Source organism: Rutilus rutilus, assembly GCF_951802725.1.
Source record: "Rutilus rutilus genome assembly, chromosome: 11".
NCBI classification, from domain to species: Eukaryota; Metazoa; Chordata; class Actinopteri; order Cypriniformes; family Leuciscidae; genus Rutilus; species Rutilus rutilus.
In genome coordinates this window covers 24,003,954-24,029,690 of record NC_140216.1, presented here as the reverse complement: position 1 = coordinate 24,029,690, position 25,737 = coordinate 24,003,954, and the positions used below count along the sequence as shown (strand labels likewise).

The window sequence follows — 25,737 nt, the reverse complement described above, 5'->3', positions numbered from 1 at the left end:
AAGTATCGCGTGATATCAGGTCTCGCGATGTAAACAATTGCTTTACGGCCAAAAGAAATCTGCTAAAATGCTGTTATTATTGCGCTCCCTCACGCTGTTCGAACCCGAATGAAGAAGTCGTTTTAAAGAATGTCCCATCTGCTTTGATGTCGTTGATCTACTAGCCTCTGGTGTCTGAGAATCGCCAACGAGTTTTTACAACAGTGTTGTCAAATATCTATTCCGAAGCTGTGGGGGGAGCTCTAGAGAGAAACCTGCGAGCAAAAAGCGAGGATACAGCGAAGAAATCCCGAAACTACTGAGCCCCGCTTTAAAGTTGGTATTATAACTTATATTGCTATCATATACTGTTGTATACCAACATTAACACAACATTTCCCCAAAATCATGTTTAATCGGAGATACGAGCTTTATGACTTGGGAGCAGGGAGATACGAGGTTACGCTGTCATTGATGAGAATGGTACGGACACAGACGTCGCTGCTGCCAGCAGTGTTCATCAAAGTCTGCGGTCGCGATGAGCCTTTTGACAAGAGATAAGGCTTTAAGAGCTATTCAAATCTAATGATTGTGGTTACATACATCTTCCTAAACTCTATTTTAAACGTTTAAGAGCTATGAGTGATGCAATACCAAAATACTAGGCTGTCTAAAATAGGCGGAAATTAATCTGCACGCAAAGTCAGCGGTCGCGTTGAGCCTTTTGACAAGAGAAAAGGCTTCAATAGTTAACCAAAAGCTAACGACTGTGGTTACATACATCTTCCTAAACTCTATTTTAAAGGTTTAAGAGCTATAGACCTTATGCACCAGAGAAACAAGGGCGCCGCCATCTTTGGAATATTGTCTTTTAACTTCCGTTTTGCGGTCGCTCTGTATATTTATATGGCATTTCTGTCCAGGAGTAATTAGCTTTTTAAGTGGATTTACTTAATGTAAAGTTAACGAAAGTTATCATGAGGACTGTAATGTTTAAAGCAGATGACTTAACAAATGTAAATCGACCGGGAAGATTTTAAAACGAGCCGTTCATTAATAAACACGCGAAACACTGTGAAAATACAGACCGGAATTCAAAAGACAATGAGCGCAGCGCTGAAAAGGGGCGGAGCTACATATACGTGAAGCAGAACAAAAAAACGATGAGGTAACTAGGCTGTCTAATAGGCGGAAATTTGCCTAATCTGCACGCAAACTTACTGTGGCTCACGGGCTTCCTTCTGCACCAAAGCATTACAGCTATCGATTTTTAACAAAACAAGCCTACTCAAATGTATCTAACCTAACTATTTTAACTCGTTATTGTCTAAAAAAAACAGACAGAGTTATGAAATGATAGGCTTAGCTCCTACTGGCGCCAGTAACGTTAGACAGACCCTTTTTCTTCCATAAATAAAACCTGCTACTTGGGTATTTTACATGCACAGTGCCAACTTCGAGTCAGTAAAATAATAATAAAAACAATAATTTAATGCTGGTATCCAAAACATTTATTTCAATTCAAGTATTATATTAGATACATTTTAAAACAATGCACACGTATAATAAGCCTAGTAATAATAAGCCTATAATACATAGGCTAGACATTTAAAATACATCAATAACTGATATCATAGTTTAACACGGATAAAATCTGTTAAGAAAGTTAAGGCTTGCTTTACGTGTTGCTCGACGAGGATTTCTTATCGTTGCGACGTTCAATCCTGAGGAGACAAAATGCCGGATTATGCCGCGTAAGCTCCCGCCGTGGAGTGAAGAAGAGGTGGAGTTACAAGGATTCTCAGACAGTTTAAGTGTCCAATGGAGTTACGAGATTTGCTCTCAAGCTATTTTCAACACTTTAGATTGGTTAATAATTTGTAAAAATAACAGAACCACGTGGGGACTGACCAATAGCATCGATTTGTGAAAAAATATGAAATTGACCAAATTTGGACATACGAGGTTTCCGCCCGACAGCGACGATATACATATACTTTTTTTTTTTTTACAGGGACCAGATGCCACTGGATGAGTCCTGCTGACATCAACATTCACATGAGTCTCTGTACATGTACGGTAAAATGAAAAAAATCAAACACCTTGGAAATGACAGGTATGTACGTTTCAGGAATGGCACAAAGGTGTGTAACTGTTCAAGTCTCTGTCTTTAGATCAGTGTGTTTACTAATGTGTTTTTTTGTCATTTGTTGTGTATCTTTGGCAGAGGTGGCTAGTAACGAAGTACATTTACTTCGTTACATTTACTTGAGTATGTTTTTGGTAAAATTGTACTTTTAAATGTGGGTACTTTTACTTTAACTAGAGTACATTTCTAATGAAAAAAACTGTACTTTTACTTCGTTACGTTGCGACGTTCCTCTCGTTACTTTATTTTAATGCAATACATGTTGTTAAATGAGTAGTTTATACCAAGCGCGCTGTATCTTTTTTCTGGGCATGAACGATGCTCTATTCACAAATGAATCACTCTTTTGAGTCGATACTGTTCAAGGACTTCATCAAACAAGTTGGCAGATCTGTCTAAATCGGTTCGCGAATCAGTTTGAATGATCTGTTCAGTTCCCTGCCCTCACTGAATCGTCTGAAGCGCTTTCAATTCACACTCGACTCGGAGTCGTAACAGGAAGATTTAAGGACATCAAGAGCGTTAGATGAAATGGCCGTGGACCTACAATACAGTCAGTGAAAGCAAATCTGCAAATGCATCATTTTTGCCAGCGATGAAGATCTTTATTAGTTGAACATCTTCGTAAGCTGTCTGTGAATGAATGATTCCACAGGTCGAGACATGCGATTTCATTTCATTCAGGTACTACATTTTACAACCAAACAGATTATTACGCCATGATAGCACTACTACGAAGTATGACATTACCCGTTTTTTGGACATATACATCAACTTATACATTAAATAAGCTACCATTGTCCACAGTTTATGAAATGAACACCCGCCCTCCCGCGGTAATGTGTGTGCAGTAATGTGAATGCAAAACTCTGCAGAGTCACTTTATTTTGACATTGTCTAATAATCCAAATGTAGTTGTATAAGTTACTATTATACAAACCAAAGGACAGGCAATGATTTTCGGGCTACAGATGGCAGAAATAATGCTTGTCTCTTCTGGTTTTGTTGCAAAGATAGCCGAATTATCATAATTCCTGTCTCCGCTAACCAACGAAAACCCCCAGCTAAGAACTTTATGGCCATGCAAGCTTCAAAGAGATGAGCCCAACTAAAGGAAGATCGTTGTCAGCGTTTGATAGTTTTGGAAAGATTGATTGGTTCAGAGATGATCAAGATAACAGCAGAAGTTACTGGACCCCCACGACAGATATACAAAACAGACCCCCTCTTCTTAAGGACCTCTGAATGACCCAGGGTGTAAAATATCTTCAAGCCACAAGAGAACTGAGATTTTACCTATAACAATACATAAAATCATCCCAGAACAATTTTCGATGGACTTACAATCAGACATCATGCAACTACATAATTCTATATTGTGTCTACAATATATGTGTGTGTCTAATATGCTTAGATCCCATATAATTCATGTAATTGTTATAACTATTATATGTTTGAATGAAAGTGTCGTGTCTCCTATCAATATGATTGTATGTTCTTAACTCAAAAGATGGCTTGATTGAAATGTGTAAAATGTTTTGTATTCTTATAATAGTAATAATGTCTAAACTGTGGCCTCTTTTCTCTCTCTGCTAGTGCTGGAGAATAAGGGGATCACAGATAAGCATGATTTACGATCAGAAGTGAAAAGAACGCCACCTCCTAAATTAAGCCAGTGTTTAATTGGTCAGAACTCATCCAGGAGGCTGGACAAACATTTGAGTTAAAATCTTAGAAGAACAACAAGGTTAGAAAAAGTGCGCGAAGGGAGAAGAGACCAGACAGACTAGTAACCATGTAAACGCGCAGACGAAAGAACCCAAATCAAGATCAGAAGAACATGGGTTAAACAACTTCATTCAAGCCATCTAACTACTCTCGTCTCGATTTTCTTTCTTTTCTGAGTTGTCTTTTCTTTTCCGTTGTGAGTCTCGGTTCTAAGTTAAGTTTTGCAGCAAAGTTTCGGTCCACGATTCGACTGCAAAAAGCCAGCTTCAAACAAAGACTTTCATCCATCCGCCAGCACACCACGTGATTGGCCGCCCCAGACATCCATCCAAGCACGAGGAAGACGCCAGCCACGAACCCGGAAAACCCCTTTTACGCAATGAAGGGAATCCCGAAAAGGAACGCAAAGACAAGCAAGTAGCCTCCAGACTCTTAAGCTGAACTGGTGCATTGATATATATTTAATAACCCGCCTAAGAAACGAAAGAAGGGTTAAATTAATGGTTCGTTCAGGTCAGGTCTTATAAGTGCATATAGAAACTTGGGATTTCATCATCTCACTCTTAAAACTCATTCTTTCCTCACTCTCTCTTTCTTTCTGCAACTCGTATGAATGTGTGTGCGTGTGTTTGTGTTAGATATTAGTTTGTGTTAGAATAATCAATAAAGTCTTGTTTGTATTTTAAAGAAAAGTGTTAACTTGTGTTATGTGCTTACGAATTTAATGTCTTAAACGTCTGATCCAAGTTACCTTGCTAACTATAGTGTTTCACTATAGTTTGGATATTTATATCCGTTGCAGAGCTGATAGTTACAGCCAGTCCAAAGAACCGTGAACGAGTCATTTGCTCGGTTGTAATAAGTGATTCTTTCGAATTCCCTATAAATTAATTAATTCCTTTGAGCTAAATTGACGAATCACTACAATTACAAATACATTACAGAATATTCAATTTTGTTGCAAATGTCAAGGGATTCTAGTCTTATACTGACATCTTTGGAATGTGCGGGGGCTCTGTAACATAACTAAATTGAAACAAGTGATGAACAGAGTTAACTACCTCCATCCTAAAATATTATTCCTGCAGGAAACACATTTATTGTCCAACGAAGTCATTAAACTGCATAGAAGATGGCCAGGGCAGGTTCTAGCAGCATCATATGGCTCATATACATATAACATATAGCTGTGCTGATACATAAATCAGTCCTATTTCATATATTAAAAACTATGCGTGATCCACTGGGTAGATATGTTATAATCAGTGATAGGATGTTCAACGAATATTGCAATCTTGTAAGTGTTTATGCCCCTAATACAGATGAACCACATTTCTTAATTTTGTCTTCCCTTCAGGGTATCTTAATAGTCGCTGGTGACTTGAATTGTACCTTAGATCCTAATTTGGACCGTTCCACAGGTATTGACACTTCACATTCGTAAAGTAGGAACATAAATCATTTGGATCCCTATTTGGGGAAACACTGTTTATGCTAGGGACACATGATGGTGGTTTTAAAATCTGGGCATCAAATGGTTTGAACAAGGTGGCAGATTTATTTAGCAATGAAACTATGCTCTGTTTTCAGGCCTAAAACCCTTTTTTTTTTTTTATATATCTTCAAATTAGGAATTTTATCAAAAAGACACAGCATCATTCTCTTCTCTTACCCGATCTGTCCCCTTTAGAATGTCCCCTTAATGGTGCTAGGCAAGTTTCCTTGTTTTATAGACTGATCTCCACTAACTGCAAGGAAAATACGGAGAAAAAGCATTTGGCTTGGTATCAAGATATTAGTGAGAATATAACAGAAGATGAATGGCAGTGTATCTGCGTATATAACAAGATGAATGGCAGTGTATCTGCATAAAGGCCCAAACCCAGACAATTAATACCAGGTTTAAACTTCTGCTGTACATGTGGATTAAGAGAGCATACATAACTCAGAATTACTACATAAATTGAATCCCAACATTCCCAATCAATGTATAAAATGCAACCTAGAGATAGGAACTTTATACCATTGATAAGCAATGGTATAAAGTTCCTATCTCTAGGTTGCATTTTCTCTAGGAAGTGCCCTCAAGTTCAACTTTTTTGGGAAAAGGTTTTGGACTTTTTGTTACTGGTGGTGAAACAGTGTCCCCAAATGTCCTAAACTTTTAATATTTACCCTGTAACTTGCACTTTAACTAGCTCTGGTAAGAAAATGTTGACCTTCTGTTTATTACAAGCAAAACTTGTAGTCGCTTGCCATTGGAAAAACAGAGACAGCCCTAATTTTAAGCAATGGTTACAGGAATTGTCTTGTTTGGCTTTGGAGAAACTCACATATATTGTTAAGGGAAAACCTGAAAAGTTTTTCAAAGTATGGAACCCCTTTATAGGATTTTTGAAGGAAGCTGAACCAAATAGTTTATTTTCTGTGTAACCAGGCATAGCATGCACCATGTTCATTATATTGACGTACCATTGTTTTGACGTGTATAGTATAGTATAGATGTTGTTGCTTTTTTTCCCCCTTTGTTTGTTTTTTCTTCCTGTTTAATTGTAATTATTTATTTATTTAATAATGTATTAATGTTTTATTATGTTTTAATGTAAATGTTTCTAAAAGCAATAAAGACAGTGTTGGAAAAAGAAAGAGATGGTATCTGTGAGGATTTCCAAGCAGGATTTAGACCGTATCATATTACTGAGACAGCTCTCAGAGTCACAAATGATTTGCTCTTATCATACGATCGTGTTTGTATCTCTCGATTCATGCAATTCATCTCTCGATTCGATTCAGTTAGTTCATGTGTTTATGGTCAAATTATAAAGTCAAATTATTGTAATATTCTACTGGGTGGTTGCCCTGCACACTTAAGTCCAGTTGGTCCATGCAGCACCTAGAGTTCTTACTAGAACCAGGAAGTATGATCATATTAGCCCAGTTGTGTCAACACTACATTGGCTCCCTATTAAACATTGTATACATTTTAAAATATTGCTGATTACTTACAAAGCGCTAAATGGTTTAGCTCCCCAGTACTTGAGCGAGCTCTTAACACATTATAATCCTTCACGTCCATTGCAATCTCGAAATTCTGGCCAGTTGATAATACCTAGAATATCAGATCAACTGCAGGAATCTACTTTTCCTATTTAGCACCTAAACTTTGGAATAGTCTCCCTAGCATTGTTCGAGAAGCAGACTCACTATCAGTTTAAATCTAGATTAAAAACATCTCTTTAACCTGGCATACAATTAAAATAGTATACATTTATATTATTCAAATCAGTTAAATGATTGTTAGGCTGCATAAACTAGGTCAGTCGGAACCGAGAACACTTCCTATAACACCTGATGTACTCGTTACATCATAAGAAGAATGGCATCTACGCTAAAGTTAGTCTTTCTGTTTATTCAGAGGTTTACTGTAGTCAGCCGGATCCAGGGCCATATCCAGATCAGATGGTGGACCTGCTCCTAGACACGACCAAAACGCATGATGTAGTCAGCCGGATCCGGGCCGTATCCAGATCAGATGGAGGACCTGCGCCTAGACACGACCACAACGCATCGCTGAAGTGTCAGCAGAGATTGTGTCAACTAGACTCTCCCCTGTGAAGGCCTCATTGACACGACAGCCATCGGCACTGATCCTCAACAAACCTGTTTCCATACCGCCGTGATGACTCCGATCTTCAACCAGATGGAACTGGATAAATATTCTGAATGTTCTTATCTAATCTGACTTCTGACCTGTGATGCTGCCTGAATCATAAACTGTTCGTTGGTTGGCCAGAGGAGAACTGGCCCCCCCGACTGAGCCTGGTTTCTCTCAATGTTTTTTTTTTCCTCCATTCTGTCACCTGATGGAGTTTTGGTTCCTTGCCACTGTTGCCTATGTCCAGTGGTTAAAGTGGGATTTGGCAGGTGGGGGAACCCTCAAATTTTGTGTAGGTACAACAGGGAAAAATGAATCACAGTGGGACAACATATTGAGTATCGAGGTATAGCAATACTTTTTGGGACAAGAGTGTCACTGTGGCACCAAGTATCACAATACGTATTTACTTGATATGTTAATGGTTTTATTTTGGTCCATCTACACTGATATGATGACGATAGCATGTTAAAATAGCTGAACACCACAATATGGAACACAACCTTGTTTTTCATATTGTAAATTCATACATAAAAATGGGAAGTCCAAAACTACAAATTTAACACACCAAAATGGCTGAAGACAACTATAACAGAAATAATTCACAACCACAATTATGGAAATTTGGCATTAGCCTACTTCACCTTCGACTTAACTCCACTGCCACTCTGACTAGAACAGCAACTGTCAGGGGTGGACTGGGGCAAAAATTGAACCCTGGCATTGAGCCATACCAGCCCACATTACCACCCCACCCCCCCAAAAAGGATTTATTTGCAATAACGTTTCCATCAGCGTTTATCGCATAAGCCGTATATCGATCAAGATAAAATCCGATGAGACCGAACGCATTTCATTTGAGTCGATATTCATGAAATTCAATCGAATTTTACTGTTTCCATAAGGAATTTTTCATTCGATATCACTTAATTCAGATAAAAACGTGTGGATGGAAACATAGCTACTGATAGTCTTGTCATTTTCGTCTGTGTCAGTGAAAAAAGTAAACATAGGCTCAACTGATATTTTCATGAATGATTTTATGAATCATTTCTTTAGATAAGTTAATTTACTTAAGGCTACCAGGTCAGTATTGCCAATAGGAACCTTCTACAAGCTTTGGAATTTGAAAATGTTTGTTTTTAAATGTTTAAAGTAATAAATAATACAAGTTACAGGCTACGTTTACCGCAGTTGGTGGAATTGGCAGACGATCCCTTAGACATCAAGCGCTGTGGAAACGCGTCAAAGCATTCTCAGGTATAAGTATGCAGCATTAACGCAGGTAGGTGATTTTTGAATGAATATTTCATGTCGATATACAATGGTTACATAATGTTAAAACGAATCCTGCTATTGATTTCTTTGTTAGACTGCCGACCCTATGGAACAGTGGCAAGGGAATTACAACAAAAATGAACCATCACTGAACTTAAGCTGGACTATGACAGTATTTTTCTAGTAAATCTGCTGTACAGCAGAAACAAACTTTGTTGCATTATTTTCCAGTTATCACTGTAAAGCTGCTTTGAAACAATCTGTATTGTAAAAAAGCACAATAAAAATAAAGGTGACTTGACTTTTATGGAAAGATTATCCCAACAATAATGTCAAGACTCAAGTAACCATGTTAATTTTGGAACCTGATCTATGAAAAAAAAATGTTTGCCATAAAAATTAATGACTAAATTACAAACATTAAATACATTACATTAATTAAACAGTTTTTTTTATTTTTTTTATTTTTTTTAGGAATTGCACTTTAAAAGTAGTTGAATTATTACTTCTACTCAAGTATGTAGTAAGTGCTTTTAACAAAAGTCAGAATTGCTAGACAAACTCACAATTCTGCCTTTTTTCCCCATAGCAATTGCAAGTTTGAATCTCGAAATTCAGAATTTTTTCCCCTCAGAATTGAGTTCATATTTCAATTCTTATAAAAAATTTAAATAAATAAAAAATAAAAATTGCAAGATGTAAACTCTAAAGATGTAAAATTGCTCTACACTCTTTTGCAGCTGCATTTAAAATTGTAGTGACAGAAGGAATTAAACAAGGTACCTCTTTCACACAAGCCACAAATGTCCATCTGTAGTTGCTTTCCTTCCAGTGAGGAGACCTCAGGTGTGGATAGCTGGGAGTAAACGTAATCTGGGATGGACTGAAGGGAAGCAGCCAAACCACCTGATGTGCCCAAATGGCTTGAAGATAACTGCTCCAAATGTCAGAGATGGAAATAGAATTATTGTCAGGAAACTGTAGTAGTTGAGAACATACGGGCAAGAGATAAAGCCTAATTGTGCATTTCATTTAACCATGCTTACGTATGCATTCGTGTGTAAAAAGGTTTTCACACAGATATAAAGGCAACTTAAAGGGGAAAAACATTATTTTCACATACAGCTATGAAGATGTCAGTCATTCCTTATTAAGGTAGATAGATGCTGGAATGACTGTCCAGGGTTTTGCAGATACTGGTGGCTTTAAAACATGCCTCATGCAGAGTTTGAGACAACTGCTTTCAGTTAGAGTAGTGCATACTTTCTTGGAATATTTACTACATTTCATACATACAACGGTAATGTAACGGCAATACTACCGTTAAAATATTATTGCACTTTCAGGATTTTGACCCTTGGCTACTGCGATATTACCATAACACCGGTATAGCATGCAGCACTAGTATGGAGATGGTTTGGCTGTGTATTATGCCAATTACTAATAGTGGATACACTACCTCATTTAGAATAAGATGGACTCATTAGCAATTCATTATAATGAGGGTAAGAACATGAAAATGAAAAAGAAAAAGTTATTTATTGATAAATGCAAGTAAAACAAAAGAGTTGATTTTAAATTATTCAGAGCTTGTAACAGAAATAATGTTATGTGATCAAACAGTTGAAATTGTGAAGACTTAAGTATTTTGGAACCATGATTGACTGTAAATTGAAATTTCCTGATAATGTGAATCTTATTTGTAAGAAAGCAAATCAAAGGCTATTCTTGCTAAGGAAATTGAGATAATTTTCTGTAAGTCAGGTTGTTCTGAAAAGAGTTTATACAAGTTTAATTAAAGGGATAGTTCACCCAAAAATGAAAATGATGTCATCATTTACTCTTCCTCAAACCTGTATGACTTTCTTTCTTCTGCTGAACACAAAAGAAGAGGTTTTAAAGAAGGTTGGTAATTAAACAGTTGCTGGTCCCCATTGACTTCCATAGTATTTTTTTTTTTCCTACTATGGAAGTCAATAGGGTCCATCAGTCGTTTGGTTACCGACTTTCTTCAAAATATCTTCTTTTGTGTTCAGCAGAAGAAAGAAAGTCATACAGGTTTTGAACAACTTGAGGAAGAGTAAATGATGACAGCATTTTCATTTTTGGGTGAACTATCCCTTTAAGAGTGTTTTAGGGTATAATATAACTGTGTGGTTTAGACGAGTTACATCTGTGAATAAAGTAAAATTAGACAGAATTACAAGAGTAGCAGGAAAAAATGATAGGATCTAAGCAAAAATCAGTCGCACAGTTATATCAAATTGCAGTTCAGAGAAAAGCTTTGACTATAGCAAGAGACACAACACACCCCTTGAATCATGTTTTTGAATTATTGCCATCACGTCGTCGCTACAGAACACCAAAAGCGACCAAAGCAATATATATACAAACTTTTGTACCAAATGCAATAAGTCTTTTGAATAAGAGAAAGGAAATGTGAATATTTTAATCTTGATGTATATGGTGTATTGTTAATTGTTTTGTGATTGTATGGTGAGACCAAAGACCAATTTTCAGCTAAGGCTGAACAATAAAGTACTAACTAACAGATTTACAAGCATAAGCACCTGTAGTGAATGACAAAATTGTGAGACTTTTAGGCACACATGTATAAAAACACTTCTATGCATTAATAGTGAATGAGACCCACTGTAAGAACATCCAACGATAAATGTTTATAAAACCACAAACAAAGAACATAATCGTGATGAACTTACAAAGTCAAGCGATTCGACTCGTGAAAGTGTTCGGGAGTGACCCCAGAGCTTTCCAGACTTCTTTTTGGGTTTCTCAAGACTAAGATTCTGGAAAACAATTACCATGTTTACCTCCTCATTATTTAATACTGCAACTGTCATCAAATGATCACCACTTTTAATTTTACATTTGCTTTGTGTTGGCTGGCTGTGGCAAAAAGATGGCAGACACATTCTGTGTCAGCACAAAAGCAGACTCACCTGCATGCTGATGCGACGTTCCAGGTCGGTGCTTGTGATGGGTACGCCACCTTCATGCCAGTGAAGTTTTTGAATTAAACTCGAGAGCTCAGCCAAATCCAGCTTACATCTGGCAAGTTCTGTGCATGAGAGGGTGAATGTTTGAGGAAGTGACGAACTTATATTCTGAAGCACTTGGATTCAAAAGCTGTCTCTACCTCATTGAATTTTCTAGCAATAAACATCAACAAAAAAAAGACAGAACTATGTGTAAGGCAGTGGTTCTGTACGTTATTTTTATTTATTTATCAATTATTTACTTGCCACATAAGTTAATAAATAAACAAAACATTTTTTATCACCTCAAGATGACTCACAGTACCACTAGATGGCAAAATTGAATCAGAATTGAGTGCTGCAGGGAGCCATGTAAAGATATACATGATTGATGCATGGTTCTGCACTAAACATGCACAAGTTTGTGAAAGGACTGCCAGTGCCAGGTAAACGCAACTCAATGATGAATCTACTTTAAACGTCACAATTATTAAAACAAAGAAAATATGACGATGCATGTCTCGCCTTGCGATTCACTATTACAACGGTGGGTAGTGAAGTGAGACCACAGAGTCTTGCGTTCCTCAAAATATTTGCTTCTGACACTATGAAGCAGAACAAGCTAAAACAACACTTAGAGACTTCACATCATGAACACAAAAGGTTTGTTCCATTTGACCATAAGTGATTTGAGGAATGATTTGTTTTTCTGCAAGCTTAGAACTAAAAGCCACTGCAGAGAAACTGATCAAAATCCTTGACACTTACTTGAAAGATGCCGATTTGAAATGTGAGGACTGTGTAAAGATCTGCACAGATGGGGCTCAGGCAATGGCTGAGAAATGAAGAGTGCTGCAAGCATTAGTCAAGCGCATTTCCCACAATGTTCAGTGGACACAGTGAGGTGCTAACGTCTAAACAGATTAGTACTGACAGATATCACCACCATAAACTACATTAAAACAGGACCGGTCAAAGCATGGATTTTTGCACACTGCGAGGAAATGAGACCTGTTCACACAGTTGTTTTGTTTTACAGCGAGTCCAGTTGGCTGTTGTGTGGGAAAATTTGTATCCAGGGTGTTTGAATTGTGTAATGAGATCAGACTCTTCTTGAGGAAGAGGGTTATGAACTTCAGAAGTTCAACAATAAATTTCTAATGGAACTTCCAAACCTCAGTAACACGTTTCAGAAATTCAAACTAATTCTGCAGTTGCAGGGCACCAACACACCTTCCACAGCTGGCAGTTAAAATTTACATGTGCACTGCAGAAGAGGAACAATAAAGTGGGTTATAGACTCTCTTACTGGGAGTTGTCAGTACGTTCGACTGAGGGACTGCACTTCTGAGACCGTAGTCAGCAGCACATGAGCACCACAGGGGACAGTCTTGTTCACCCTGTACACCTCAGATTTTAAGCACAACTTGGAATTGTGTTACATGCAGAAGTATTTTGATGCAATCGTGGGGTGTATAAAGAACGGAGATGAAGGGGAGTATAGGAACCCGATTGAGGACTTTGTGAGGTGGTGTAGCTTTAATCATCTACAGCTCAACACTACAAAAACTAAGGATTTGGTGGTCGACTTCCGGTAACTGAGGCCCCACCTGCAGCCTCTTCTCATCAAAGGTGTCTGTGTAGAGGTGGTCCAGACCTACAAATACCTAGGTCTGCAGCTGGACGACAGACTGAACTGGTCCAAGAACACAGTTGCTCTATACAGGAAGGGACAGAGTCAACCATTTCCTGAGAGGCTCAGTCCTTGTAGAAGCTACTGCAGGTGTTGTTTTACCAGACGGTCATCGCTAGCATCCTCTTCTATTTGTGGTATGTTGGGGGAGCGGCATTAAGAAAAGGGACGCCACGTGGCTGGATATGCTTGTGAAGAAGGCTGGTTCTGTGGTGGGTGTGTGGAACTTGACTCCTTAACATCTGTGGCAAAGAGGAGGACCCTTATCAAGTTTTTGTCCATCTTGGACAATGTCCATCCCCCACTGCACAACACCATCAGGCAGAAGATCACCTTCAGCGACAGGATGATGTTTCTGTTCTGTTCCACAGAGAGACTGAGGAAGTCAACAATAAATTGACAAAGTTCAACAATACATTTTTAACTTTGGTCAAATGATCAAGACCTACAAATACCTAGGTCTGCAGCCGGACGACAGACTGGACTGGTCTCTCAGGCGATACGGCTTTTTAATTCATCCCTGTGAGCAGGGCCTAATTTATTAATTTATGTATGTATATTGGGCTGCTTGTCTTTTTTGTTTGTTATTATTAATTGTTGCTACTGGAAACTTGAATTTCCCTAGCGGATGAATGAAGTATCTATCTATCTATCCATCCATCCATCCATCAGTTCACTGATGTAGACCAGATCATATTTCCAAGACATTAGTTGCATTTAGGATTGGAGTGGAAAAGGACTACCAAGGCAAGAGAGCCCTGGCCATACTTCTGGCCATACAATTTCTCTACAATAGGGGGTCAGAGAGAAAAAGTTTGTGAACTACTTGTATAAGGTAAATTAAGGGTCACAAGTAATGCCTAATTTATGTAATGGTGGAATGGTTGAGTTAGAAAAAAACTTTCTGAATAAGGGATTATTTACATACTACTAGTCAAACGTTTGGACACATTTGACTAACTTTGATGAATGCTGAAATAGTTTTGATTTGATTTTTGTTCACTATATCATTTGCAAAGTACTGTAAAGAATGAGTTATAAAAAAGTATGATTAGAAATGTCCAAAATCAGTTTTGTTTCTTCCGAACCTTTACTGATTTCCCATATACTCATGCTGAATTAAAAGGTATTGGGTGGTGAATACCTTGTTGACACAAGTCAACATCCTCTGTCTGTTTTAGCCAATCAGAAACTTTACTATTCCCTTGAGATGAAGAGGCTGATGGTGAACCCTGTGTCTCTGACCCAGACAATGATGCTGAGCTCTGATAATGTGGAATCTAGTAAAAAAAAAAAAAAAAAACACACACAACAGATCAATGGGGAAAAGCCAATACAGTAAAAACTTAACACTTAACAAAAAAAGGGTAACACTTTAGAATACTGCTCCGTCATTAATGAATAACTGCACAGGAACAAATGAGTAACACATTATTAACATTCCAGTAACTAATCAAGTCAAGTATATTTGTATAGCGCTTTTCACAATACAGATTGTATCAAAGCAGCTTCACAGTATTAAATTAAAATAATACAACAAGGCTTGTTTGATTGATAAAATCAAATTAAATATCCCCAAAATATCCCCAACTGAGCAAGCCAAAGGCAGCAGTGGCAAGGAACCGAAAAACTCCATCAAGTGACCTAATGGTGTCCTAAAACTCCATCAGGTGACCCAATGGAGAAAAAAAAAAACCTTGGGAGAACCCAGGCTCAGTCGGGGGCCAGTTCCCCTCTGGCATTTATGACCTTGAGGCCGGATTGTAGTTTGAACTGTAAGATTAAAAATATTATATGAATGCCTGGCTGAAGAGATGCGTCTTTAATCTAGTTTTAAACTGGGAGAGCGAGTCTGAGCAACGAACAGTATCAGGAAGACTATTCCAGAGTTTTGGGGCTAAATGTGAAAATGCTCTCCCTCCTTTGGTGGTTCTGGATATCCTAGGTATGACCAAAAGCCTTGAATTTAGTGATCTTAAAGAGTGCGATGGATTATACGGCGATAGAAGATCCGTTAAAAAGACTGGAGCTAAGCCGTTTAGGGCTTTATAAGTCAGTAGCAATACCTTGTAATTAATACGGAACTTTATAGGTAACCAATGCAGTGATGATAAAATCGGTGTTATATGATCATATTTTCTTGATCTAGTAAGAACTCTAGCGGCGGCATTTTGGACTAACTGTAGCTTGTTTATTGAGGATGCAGGACAACCAGCTAATAAAGCATTACAGTAATCTAGTCTCGAGGTCATGAATGCATGAACTAACTTTTCTGCATCAGAAACTGATATATTACGTAGCTTAGCAATGTTTCTAAGGTGGAAAAAGGCTGTTTTTGTAACATACGAAATATGATTTTCGAAAGACAGGTTGCAATCGAGTATAACACCCAGGTATTTTACTGTAGAGGATAAAGTAACAGGACATCCTACGATGTTAAAGTTGTATTGTGAAAGGTTTTGTGGGCGGTTTTTTGAACCGATAAGTAATACCTCTGTCTTGTCTGGATTTAATAAAAGAAAATTACGCATCATCCAATCTTTTATATCTTTAACACACTCTGTCAATTTGGATAAATTAGCGTTTTCATCTGGCCGTGATGAAATATATATTTGAGTGTCATCAGCATAACAATGGAAACTAATTCCATGTTTCCTTATAATATTTCCAAGTGGCATCATATATACTGAGAATAACAGAGGGCCTAACACAGATCCCTGCGGCACTCCATAGTTTACTGGAGTTATGATCGATTTTTCTTCATTTAAATAGACAAAATGGTAGCGGTCAGATAAGTATAATCTGAACCAGCTTAATGCTTGTCCTTGAACACCAGTATAATTTTGTAGTCGATCTAAGAGTATTGTGTGATCTATAGTATCGAACGCAGCACTAAGATCAAGTAAAACTAGTATTGAGATACAGCCTTGGTCAGAAGCTAAAAGTAAATCATTTGTGATTTTAACGAGCGCAGTTTCAGTGCTATGGTGCGGTCTGAATCCAGACTGAAACTTCTCATAGATATCATTTTCTTGCAAGAAAGAGCCCAGTTGAGCGGACACCACTTTTTCTAATATTTTAGACATAAATGGAAGATTTGAAATGGGTCTATAATTTGCTAGGTTATTATGATCTAATTGTGGTTTCTTAATGAGTGGTTTTATAACTGCCAGTTTAAATGTTCTTGGAACATGACCTAAAGATAAAGACGAGTTAATAATATTAAGGAGAGGCTCTTCCACTACAAGTAACACTTCTTTCAGTAGTTTAGTTGGTATAGGATCTAATAAACATGTTGTTGTTTTAGATGAAGTGATAAGTTTATTTAACTCTTTTTGTTCTATAGTTGTAAAACACTGTAATTGTTCTTGCAGGGTGATAAGTGAGGCTGAATTATAAGGCGCAATTGAAGATTGAACGTTTACAATTGTGGTTCTGATGCTTTCTATTTTCTCAGTGAAGAACTTCATGAAATCATTACTACTGAACTGTAACGGGATATTTTGTTCGGGTGACGTCTGTTTATTTGTTAGTCTAGCCACGGTGTTAAATAAAAAAACTTGGATTATTTTGGTTATTTTCTATTAGTTTGCGGAGGTGCTCAGCCCTGGCCGCTTTTAGGGCCTTTTTATAATGTGACATACTGTCTTTCCACGCGATTCTAAAGACCTCTAAATTAGTTTGTTTCCATTTATGCTCTAAAATACGGGTTTCTCTCTTTAGAACATGCGTAGTATTGTTGTACCACGGTGCTTTACTTTTTTCTCGGACCTTTTTTAATTTAATAGGTGCAACAACATCCAATGTTCTAGAGAGAATGGTGCTCATAGTGCTAGTTAGTTCTTCTAGTTCATCTGTTTGTTTGGGTTCACTGAGCAGCTGAGATAGATCAGAGGCCTTTTGCACAAAAGTAGAATTAAGACATCCGGGATAAATGAGTCAGCTGAGCTCAATGAAGCCAAAACATGTGCGTCCAGGCTTAATTGGTTGCACAAAGACCAAGCCAGGATGAGCAGACACGGATTCATTAAGCCAGGTGAAACCAATCCTGGATAGGTGCGCGCTCACGGCTCACTCAAATAGACCCCGCCACAGATCACAGATTAACTGATTTACCATGGCAACTAGAGCCGCGTACTTTTCCCCGTCGGAAGCACAAATCCTCATGGAGGCATACGAGGAGGTAAAATATATAATTAAGAAGAAAGGCAACACCGCCACAGTGATAAAGCAAAGAGAAAAAAGTATTGCAGACCGCCTGAATGCGTAAGTAGTGCACAATTACACACTCACCGCTCCGCTGAAACATCAATTACAATTCAAATATTTAATTCACATCTCCAAAAACGCAGTTGTACTGTAATTATGAAACGGTTAAATTTTTAATTGAAATGCACTGCAGATATGAGTGAAATTGTGTAAAGTAACTCCATCACACTGTATAAAGCTATGATAAATTATTATTAAAGCCTTACATTATTATTTAACGTTACCACGCTCAGTACGGTTTAATCTTAGCCGTTGTACTCTGCTTCTTATGTTGTCCACCGTTTTTTTTGTGTGTTTCTCCTGCTTTTATTAATGTAAAGCTGCTTTGACAGAATGAAACAATTGTGAAAAGTGCTATATAAATAAAATTTAATTGAATAAATAGATGAGCTATAATAATAATCACTTTAATTTATATAGCGCCTTTCAAAGGACCCAAGGTCGGTTGCTCACTGCACTGCAAAAATGTCTTTCTTACTTAGTATTTTTGTCTTGTTTTCAGTAAAAAAAAAATCTTAAATATTTTCTTGAGCAAAATTACCTAGGAAAATAAGCAAAAAAAAATCTGCCAGTGAAACAAGAGAACTTTTCTAAAATTAAGTGTTTATGGAAAAAGTAAACTTATTTCAAGAGAATTTTTCTTATTATATTGACAGATTTTAAATTTTTTTGCTTGTTTTAAGCACACATTTACTTAAAGTTTATATTTTTTGTCTAAACTATACTTATTTTGCTAGGTCATTTAGCAAATCAAGAAAATACATCTTTATTTAAGATTTTTTTTTTTGATATTTTTACTGAAAACAAGACAAAAATATAGCTGCAAGCAGCCATTACCGGGGCCAAGCAGAATAAGACGACAAGACATGCCAACATTGCTGAAAGTGTCAGATCAACTGCAACAATCAGCAATTAAAGACATTTAAAGAGGATTTTAGGCAAAATGCCTGAAAAATCATATAAACAATAATTTAAAATATGATTTAATGGATTATCACTTTTGACCAATAGGTGGCGAGGTCACAAAACTGATGTGATGTGGTCAGAGTGAAGTGACAATGAGACAAACAAAGTTTGGTGTCAATATGTCAAAGGATTGCAGAGATAAAGCCTGAATAGTCCTTTTGGCATCATGCCTCAACTTTGCTGCTGCGGTATACTAAAACGGTTTTGTCAATCGACACGAAATCCATAACTTTTAGTCAGCACGGTCTGGAGATGATACGACTCGATTTTGGTGAAAATCGGACAAACGGTCTAGGAGGAGTTCGAAAAAGTAGGTTTTGAATAAAAATCAAGATGGCGGACAGGAAGTTCGGCCAAATGAGGTAAACTTGGTATCTATGTTCTCAGCCTGACCCAAGGAATCTAATAAGACCAACGTCATTTCAATAGGCCAATTTATTCAAAAGTTATTAGCCTTATTGGAAATTTTGTTATTACTTTTGAACACTAGGTGGCGCTGTCTCGAAATATTTTGGGTACCTTCAGGGGATGGTGCTGATGGCACATTCTGAGTTTTGTAATATTACACCAATGCATTTGTTTAGTATAGCATTTTATTTCACAAAACTGTATTGAAGTCAATGGGAATTTCATGTTTTGTTCTATTATAGCGCCACCAAGAGGCTCAGTCCCACTATTTTTTTTATGTGTCCTCAGAGTGAGCCCATACATATGTGTGTCGATTTTGGTGAAAATATCTCAATTCGCTTCGGAGTTATAGACATTTATATGAAAAAACACGTAAAAAATGACTGACACATGACTTTGATTGGAATTTACTACCCCTAAACATCAATATTTTCGCATTTGGGCATTGATGTGTAGCTATCGACCTATGTTTCCAAACTTCTGACGGTGGTTTTGTCTCGATCGGACTAGCGGTTTCGAAGATAAAGCCAAATGTTTTTTAAGCGCTAAATCACAACGCTACACAAACCGTAAGGCGAAACCTAGCATGTTTGGTATCGTAGGACTCGGCAACAATTCAGGAGTCTAATTAGATGAGTCTCGTGAAAATAAGTCGACCACACCCAAAGTTATAAGCATTTGAAAAAAAAATTCACCACTAGGTGGCGCTGTTTCGAAACTTCTCACGCGAATTCAGGACATTGTGCTGATGACCCATACCAAGTTTCATAACAATCCGTTCATGCGTTCTTAAAATACAGCATTTTAGCACAAAATTCAAAATGGCCGACAGTCAAAATGGCCGATATGGTCAAATTGGATATCAGTCAACTCGGCATGTTGCTCTGAATCTACCGAGACCAATTTTATGATTTTTGGACAAACTGTTCAGAATTTATAAGCAAAAATAGCCATTTTTCATATCTCCGGACCAGTAGGTGGCGCTGCGCCGAAACACAGCATGTTGCCTCAGGTCATGCTTGTGAGTACATGTACCAAGTTTGGTCTGAATACGATAAACCGTTGCGGAGATACAGCCTTACAACTGTTTTTGCTAGCGCTACGTACAATTTATTCGTGCGTTTATCGAAAACGGTTTGACGAATCAATTTGAATTCCATAACTTTTTGTCAGCACTACCTGAAGATGATCTGGTTCAATTTTCGTGCAAATCGGACAAACCGTCTAGGACGAGTTCGAAAAAGTAGCTTTTTCGAATGATTCAAAATGGCGGCCATATTGTTATGACGGAAATGACGTCATAGGATGCAATCGAATTGGCATGAGCTCAGGAATCAGAGAAAAAAAGAATTTTGTTGATTGGCCTTACGGTTCAAAAGTTATTAGCGAAATAAAAGTGAAACTTTGGACAGGTGGTGGCGCTAGAGGGAATGACTTAGAAACACCAAAATTGGTGTATTTAATGTTGGGACTGTCCTCTATCAGAATGTCAAACCAAAACAACTTTCCCGCAATCGGTTCTATGGGCTGCCATAGACTCCCATGGCGGAAGAATAATAATAAGAAGAAATGGAACAGATACAATAGGTGCCTCCGCACCTTCGGTGCTTGGCCCCTAAATACCAAGTCGTGTGTGTGTGTGTGTGTGTGTGTGTGTGTGTGTGTGTGTGTGTGAGATGTAGATTAAACATGAACGGGCCAAAACGGACATGGCAGCAGGTCAAAATCAAATACAAGAACATTCTGCAGAATGGTATGGTCCCTGACTAATATTTAACAAAGCACAAGCATAAATTGTACCCAGAAGGTGCCTGCTCACACATTGTCTGTACTGTTTTAGCAGTGAAAAAGAATACCCACAGACAAGGCACGGGTGGTGGGTCACCAAAGGCTGACCTTACCCCAGCAGAGGACATGGCCTTGGAGCTAAATAAAGGCAGGCCCGTCTTAGAGGGGATCCCTGGGGGGAAAGAGACGAGCATAGGTTCCTCCCAAGATGCCACCCGCTTCATTCAAGGTATGTCCTTCCATCTCTACATGGGATACAACCACATTCATATTGAATCAATTTGGACTGTCTGACTTTGGTTTACCTATTGCCTTGCAGTGTCTGGCAGCACTGTGTTCCTGTTAGAGCCACCAGCACAAGCACCAGACGATGCTGATCCAGTGAGTACTCCATCAAAGGCATACTGTAGGCCTGGCATGTCTTGTCTACTAGCTTCAATATGAATCCGATTAAATGTGATAGGGTGAAAGCCCCAGTGCAGCAGCAACAGCACATGATGGAGACGATGATGAGGAGGAGACCATCTCTCTGGATTCCAGAAGGCATGAGGTATCATGTTAAGACTGTGAAAGTACTATTTACTCTACAATGGTGAGGAGTCCTCATCAAAATCAAAAAATCTAATTTCTTTTACAGGACCCAGATGCTATACAGTGGGAAAACCAGCCTGGCAACATAGTGCGTATTAATAAAAGGACAACACATCCTGCCAAATTCCAGCTGCGCTAATTGTATTGTGTTCACAGAGCTCACAAGCTATCAGAAAGTTGTATGGCAACCACCTCCGGCGCCAAATAGAACTGGCAGACATAGACATTCAGTACAAGAAGAAAAAGATGGAAAATCTTGCACTGGAGTCCGAAATAAAAAAAGAGGACAATTAGGAAACTGGACCTTGAAATAAAAAAACTTGAGAGGGAGGTGAGATATGCCTTCAATGTACACTGTATGCTAACTGTAACACAAATGTATTAATCATTATTTTTCTTTCCTCCCCCAGCTCCAAGAAGATGACACAGCTCAAAATAAAAATTAGGTATATTCTCGTAAAGTCAAGTGAGCCATGACATATGAGCTCTTATTGTGAGGACACAGGACGGTGGCATCTTTCTAAGGTTTTTTTTATTTTCCCAGCAATCAGTACAACCAAGTCATCGTTATAAGGCACCGGCCTCTTTTGCCCACCCCCCCAGCACCAGGTGTGGCCACTAGCCTATATGAAGGCCCAAAATTGTGTGTTCCTTTCTGCTCTGACAATGGCATGCCCATTCTTGCGAGATGTGGTGGATGAAGAAGCACTTGTGCTGAGGAGAGCCTTCAGGCGAGAAAGGGTCTTCAGGGACCGGTTGGACCCACTGGCCTTCCCTGATGACCATCTATATGAAAGATACAGGTTTTCTGCAGATGGCATCAGGTATCTATGCAGACTACTGGGTCCCAGGATTAAGCACCGCACTGCACGGAGCCATGCACTGAGTGTGGAGCAAATGGTTTGTGTGGCCTTGCGCTTTTTTGCTAGTGGAGCCTTCCTGTACTCAGTGGGGGATGCAGAACAGCTGAACAAGGCCACAATTTGCCGCACAATAAGGAGTGTGTGTCTGGCTATCAAAGCATTAGCAGATGTCTTCATCTCCTTCCCTGGCCACAGAAGACTCTGTGACATCAAAGAGGAGTTCTATAGGATTGCAGGTAAGAGGATCTACAAATTACAGGACAACTGTTAACACATAGTAGGATACTCATTACTTTGTGTGACAGGTTTCCCCAATGTCATTGGTGCAGTGGACTGCACACACATAAGGATAAAAGCCCCCTCAGGTGCCCATGAGGCCGATTTTGTGAATAGGAAATCCTTTCACAGCATTAATGTTCAGGTGAACATAACTTTTTGATATTGTCCATTGACGAACACTCTGCATTGCCAGTGATGTGCATTGATTGGTGTAATATTCCTCATCTTATGATTTCAGATGGTCTGCAATGCTGACTGTGTGATCAGCAATGTTGTGGCAAAATGGCCTGGCTCAGTCCATGACTCCAGAATCTTTCGGGCCTCTGAAATCTATCAGTGCCTATCACAAGGTAAGCCACACAACCCCTATTTATAACCATCATGGCTGTGTCAAGAATATCACTGTGTTTATGAGGTAGTAATGATGAGATTTTGTGTTGACAGGTGAATTCTCTGGTGTGTTGCTGGGAGACAGGGGGTATGGCTGCCAGCCTTTTCTCCTGACACCTTTCACAGACCCCCAGGAAGCACAGCAGGCCTACAACCATGCCCATGCCAGGACCAGGGCCAGAGTTGAAATGACCTTTGGCCTCCTGAAGGCACGCTTTCACTGCCTTCACAAATTAAGGGTCAGCCCTGTTAGGGCATGTGATATTACTGTGGCTTGTGCTGTCCTCCACAATGTGGCCTGCCTGAGGAAGGAGAGGGCCCCCAGAGTGCCACCAGCCATGGACTGGGACAATCCGGCAATCTTCCCTGATGACGACAGTGGTCGGCTGCTGAGGGACCAATATGTGTTGAATTATTTTAGTTAGTATGTGTGCTTTCAATTTTGGTTAAATATGTCCTGCGGTGGCAGAGGAATTTGGGGGGTTTTTGGGTTGGTTTTTTTACGAATTTGGCCTCTTATGATGTTTGTGCGGTATACTGTGTGTAATACAAGGCTGCAGGGAGGCTACTGCATCCATTCATTTGTCTGTTCAGTTGAGGTGTATGGATTTGTCCTGCATTTATTTTAGTGTGCAGACATGCAGGGTGTGTTATATACAGACCTTTGAATGTGTATGTATCATTTTGTATAATATGCTTTGATTCTGTGCTTTCCATCTTGTAGAGTCACTGTGACTTCAGTTTCGAAAGGAGCTGATGGTTTACCTGCTTTGTTTTGTCCTTATTCAATAAAGGAACATAATGTTACACATTGTGTTTTTATATTCATATGGAATGTGTATTTGTGTATTTGTTTATATGACAGAGTACTAGGGCCACACTGAGGAAAAAGGATAAAGTCATAAATTTATGAGGCTGGTTCTTTCTGCAGAAAAGCTACATATTCTTTTTACAGTTTTGATACTTATGACAATGTGATACTTAATATTCTGGCACATCAGCATGTCTTTGTTTATGAAACCATACTGAAGTACAATTTCACGAAATGCCCCACATCTGTCATTTTAACAACTGTCCTCCTTTAAAACAACTGGTTACAATATTATGACTTGTCTTTTTTTTCCCTCTGTGGCCCTAATATTCTATCATTTTATATATAGCCTTATAGTCTATGGGAAACTGTAAATTATCTAATGATAGCAACATCATCTAAAAATCATTATTTATCCAAAATGATTGAAATTAATGATCACAAACGTTTAAATAATGACAGTGGGTCTAGTTATATGTGATAATGTATAGTGAGCAGTGAAATAACTATTGGTTTCCATTTGTGGTGACTGCTGACTGACATTAGGGATGAGATTAAATAGATCCTGGAATTTAGCCTGGTCTGGAGCAGGCTAGCTCCACAGAATAAATCTCCATGGTAATTTATACCATAACATATCCTCCTGCCCCCTATCCAGCTTTAGTGCAACCGGATTACGGATCAATTGAGCCAGGATCACCAAGATATCCTGGCTTAATCCCTTATCCTAGTTTTGTGCAACAGGCCCCAGATAAGCAATTTGAGAAATGATCTATGGTGGATGGAAGGATTGTTCTGCCTAGTTGATAACGCGGCACCGCATGACATATTACAGCAGTACGTAATATGCAAGTTACCATGTAATGGTCAGTGACATCATCACTTTGTGGAATGATATCTATATCGGTTGGATCGGTTCCATGTGATATAATTAAATTGAGTATATGATTAAGACGATGAGTTGGTCCGGTGACGTTTTGCTTGACCCCAAATTAATTTAACAAATCTGTAAACGCAGCCCCTAACGCATCATTTGGATTATCTACGTGTATGTTAAAATCTCCAACAATTAATGCTTTATCGACATTGACTAATAGGTCTGAGAGAAACTCTGCAAACTCTTTTAGGAAATCAGCGTAAGGCCCAGGCGGTCTATATACGGTAGCCAAGGCTAGAGATAATAGGGATGTTGATCTCACTAAACGAGGAATAGACACGGTTTCTATGCAATGTTCTACACTAGTATTTATATCAGCTAAATTGGTGCAGCAGAGACTATGATTTGGACTTTTGGTTACTAGTCAAAAGGTATTTAACATTTTTGGAGATGTTATCCGACAGAAGATCTGCTCCGAATCTGCTTGGGTGTAAGCCATCAGCACGGAAAAGCCTAGGACGCTCCCAAAACAGATTCCAATTATTTACAAAGAGCAGTTTCTGCTCATTGCACCATGACATTAACCATTCATTTAGCGCAAATAATCTGCTGAACTTTTCATGCCCTAGTCGGTACGTGGGAAGCGGTCCTGAAGTCTTTCTTCAGAACCTCCGTCTGGCGCAGCCTGATGTCGTTCACTCCCGCGTGCAGGACCACAGTTCCGACGCGCTCGTCACCGTTCAGAATCTCGGGAACGTGAGTAGCGATTTCAGAAAAACGAGCACCAGGAAAGCAGTGACTGTGCACCTTACTTTTACCTAACGTAGAGTGTACGTGCCGAACGATGGAATCGCCGATGATCACAGCATCGCGTTCTGTTTCGCGAAGAGGGGAGAAGCGGTTTTGTGTGGATAACTCGAAAACCGGGAGGGTCGGAGAGAGTCTTGGTCTAGACCTGACTCACGTCTTCCGCTGCGGAACCACCCAGGCTTCGTGGTGGCGTGTTGGAGCCGGAGT

General features: G+C 38.8%; 2 protein-coding genes across 5 annotated transcripts in view; one reads left to right on the top strand and one right to left on the bottom strand.

Annotated features, from left to right (window-relative positions):
* The window catches only part of LOC311300456 (oxysterol-binding protein-related protein 7-like), a 161,438-nt gene that overhangs the window by 123,039 nt on the left and 12,662 nt on the right, over nt 1–25,737 (bottom strand). For all 3 annotated transcript variants that reach the window (XM_084424733.1, XM_084424732.1, XM_084424734.1), the window contains exons 7-10: nt 14,623–14,758; nt 11,750–11,868; nt 11,510–11,596; nt 9,573–9,723 (exon numbers count right to left, since the gene is read on the bottom strand). In XM_084424733.1, coding sequence (XP_084280859.1) covers nt 9,573–9,723; nt 11,510–11,596; nt 11,750–11,868; nt 14,623–14,758 — 493 coding nt within the window. The remainder of the gene's footprint in view (nt 1–9,572; nt 9,724–11,509; nt 11,597–11,749; nt 11,869–14,622; nt 14,759–25,737) is intronic.
* On the top strand, nt 20,761–23,505 carry LOC311300457 (putative nuclease HARBI1). 2 transcript variants are annotated; one of them, XR_014629326.1, is made up of 8 exons: nt 20,761–20,874; nt 20,962–21,138; nt 21,229–21,290; nt 21,373–21,459; nt 21,547–21,588; nt 21,657–21,831; nt 21,911–21,946; nt 22,045–22,309. XR_014629326.1 is itself a non-coding variant. In XM_084424735.1 (5 exons), the coding sequence occupies exons 2-5, from the start codon at nt 22,128–22,130 to the stop codon at nt 23,455–23,457; spliced, it is 1,071 nt and encodes a 356-aa protein (XP_084280861.1). In that variant the 5' UTR covers nt 21,905–21,946; nt 22,045–22,127; the 3' UTR covers nt 23,458–23,505. The 2 variants fall into 2 exon arrangements, 1 of the variants encoding a protein (XP_084280861.1); XM_084424735.1 differs by lacking the exons at nt 20,761–20,874; nt 20,962–21,138; nt 21,229–21,290; ... (1 more) ...; nt 21,547–21,588; nt 21,657–21,831 and adding exons at nt 22,669–22,784; nt 22,881–22,992; nt 23,087–23,505 and having other exon boundaries at nt 21,905–21,946; nt 22,045–22,599.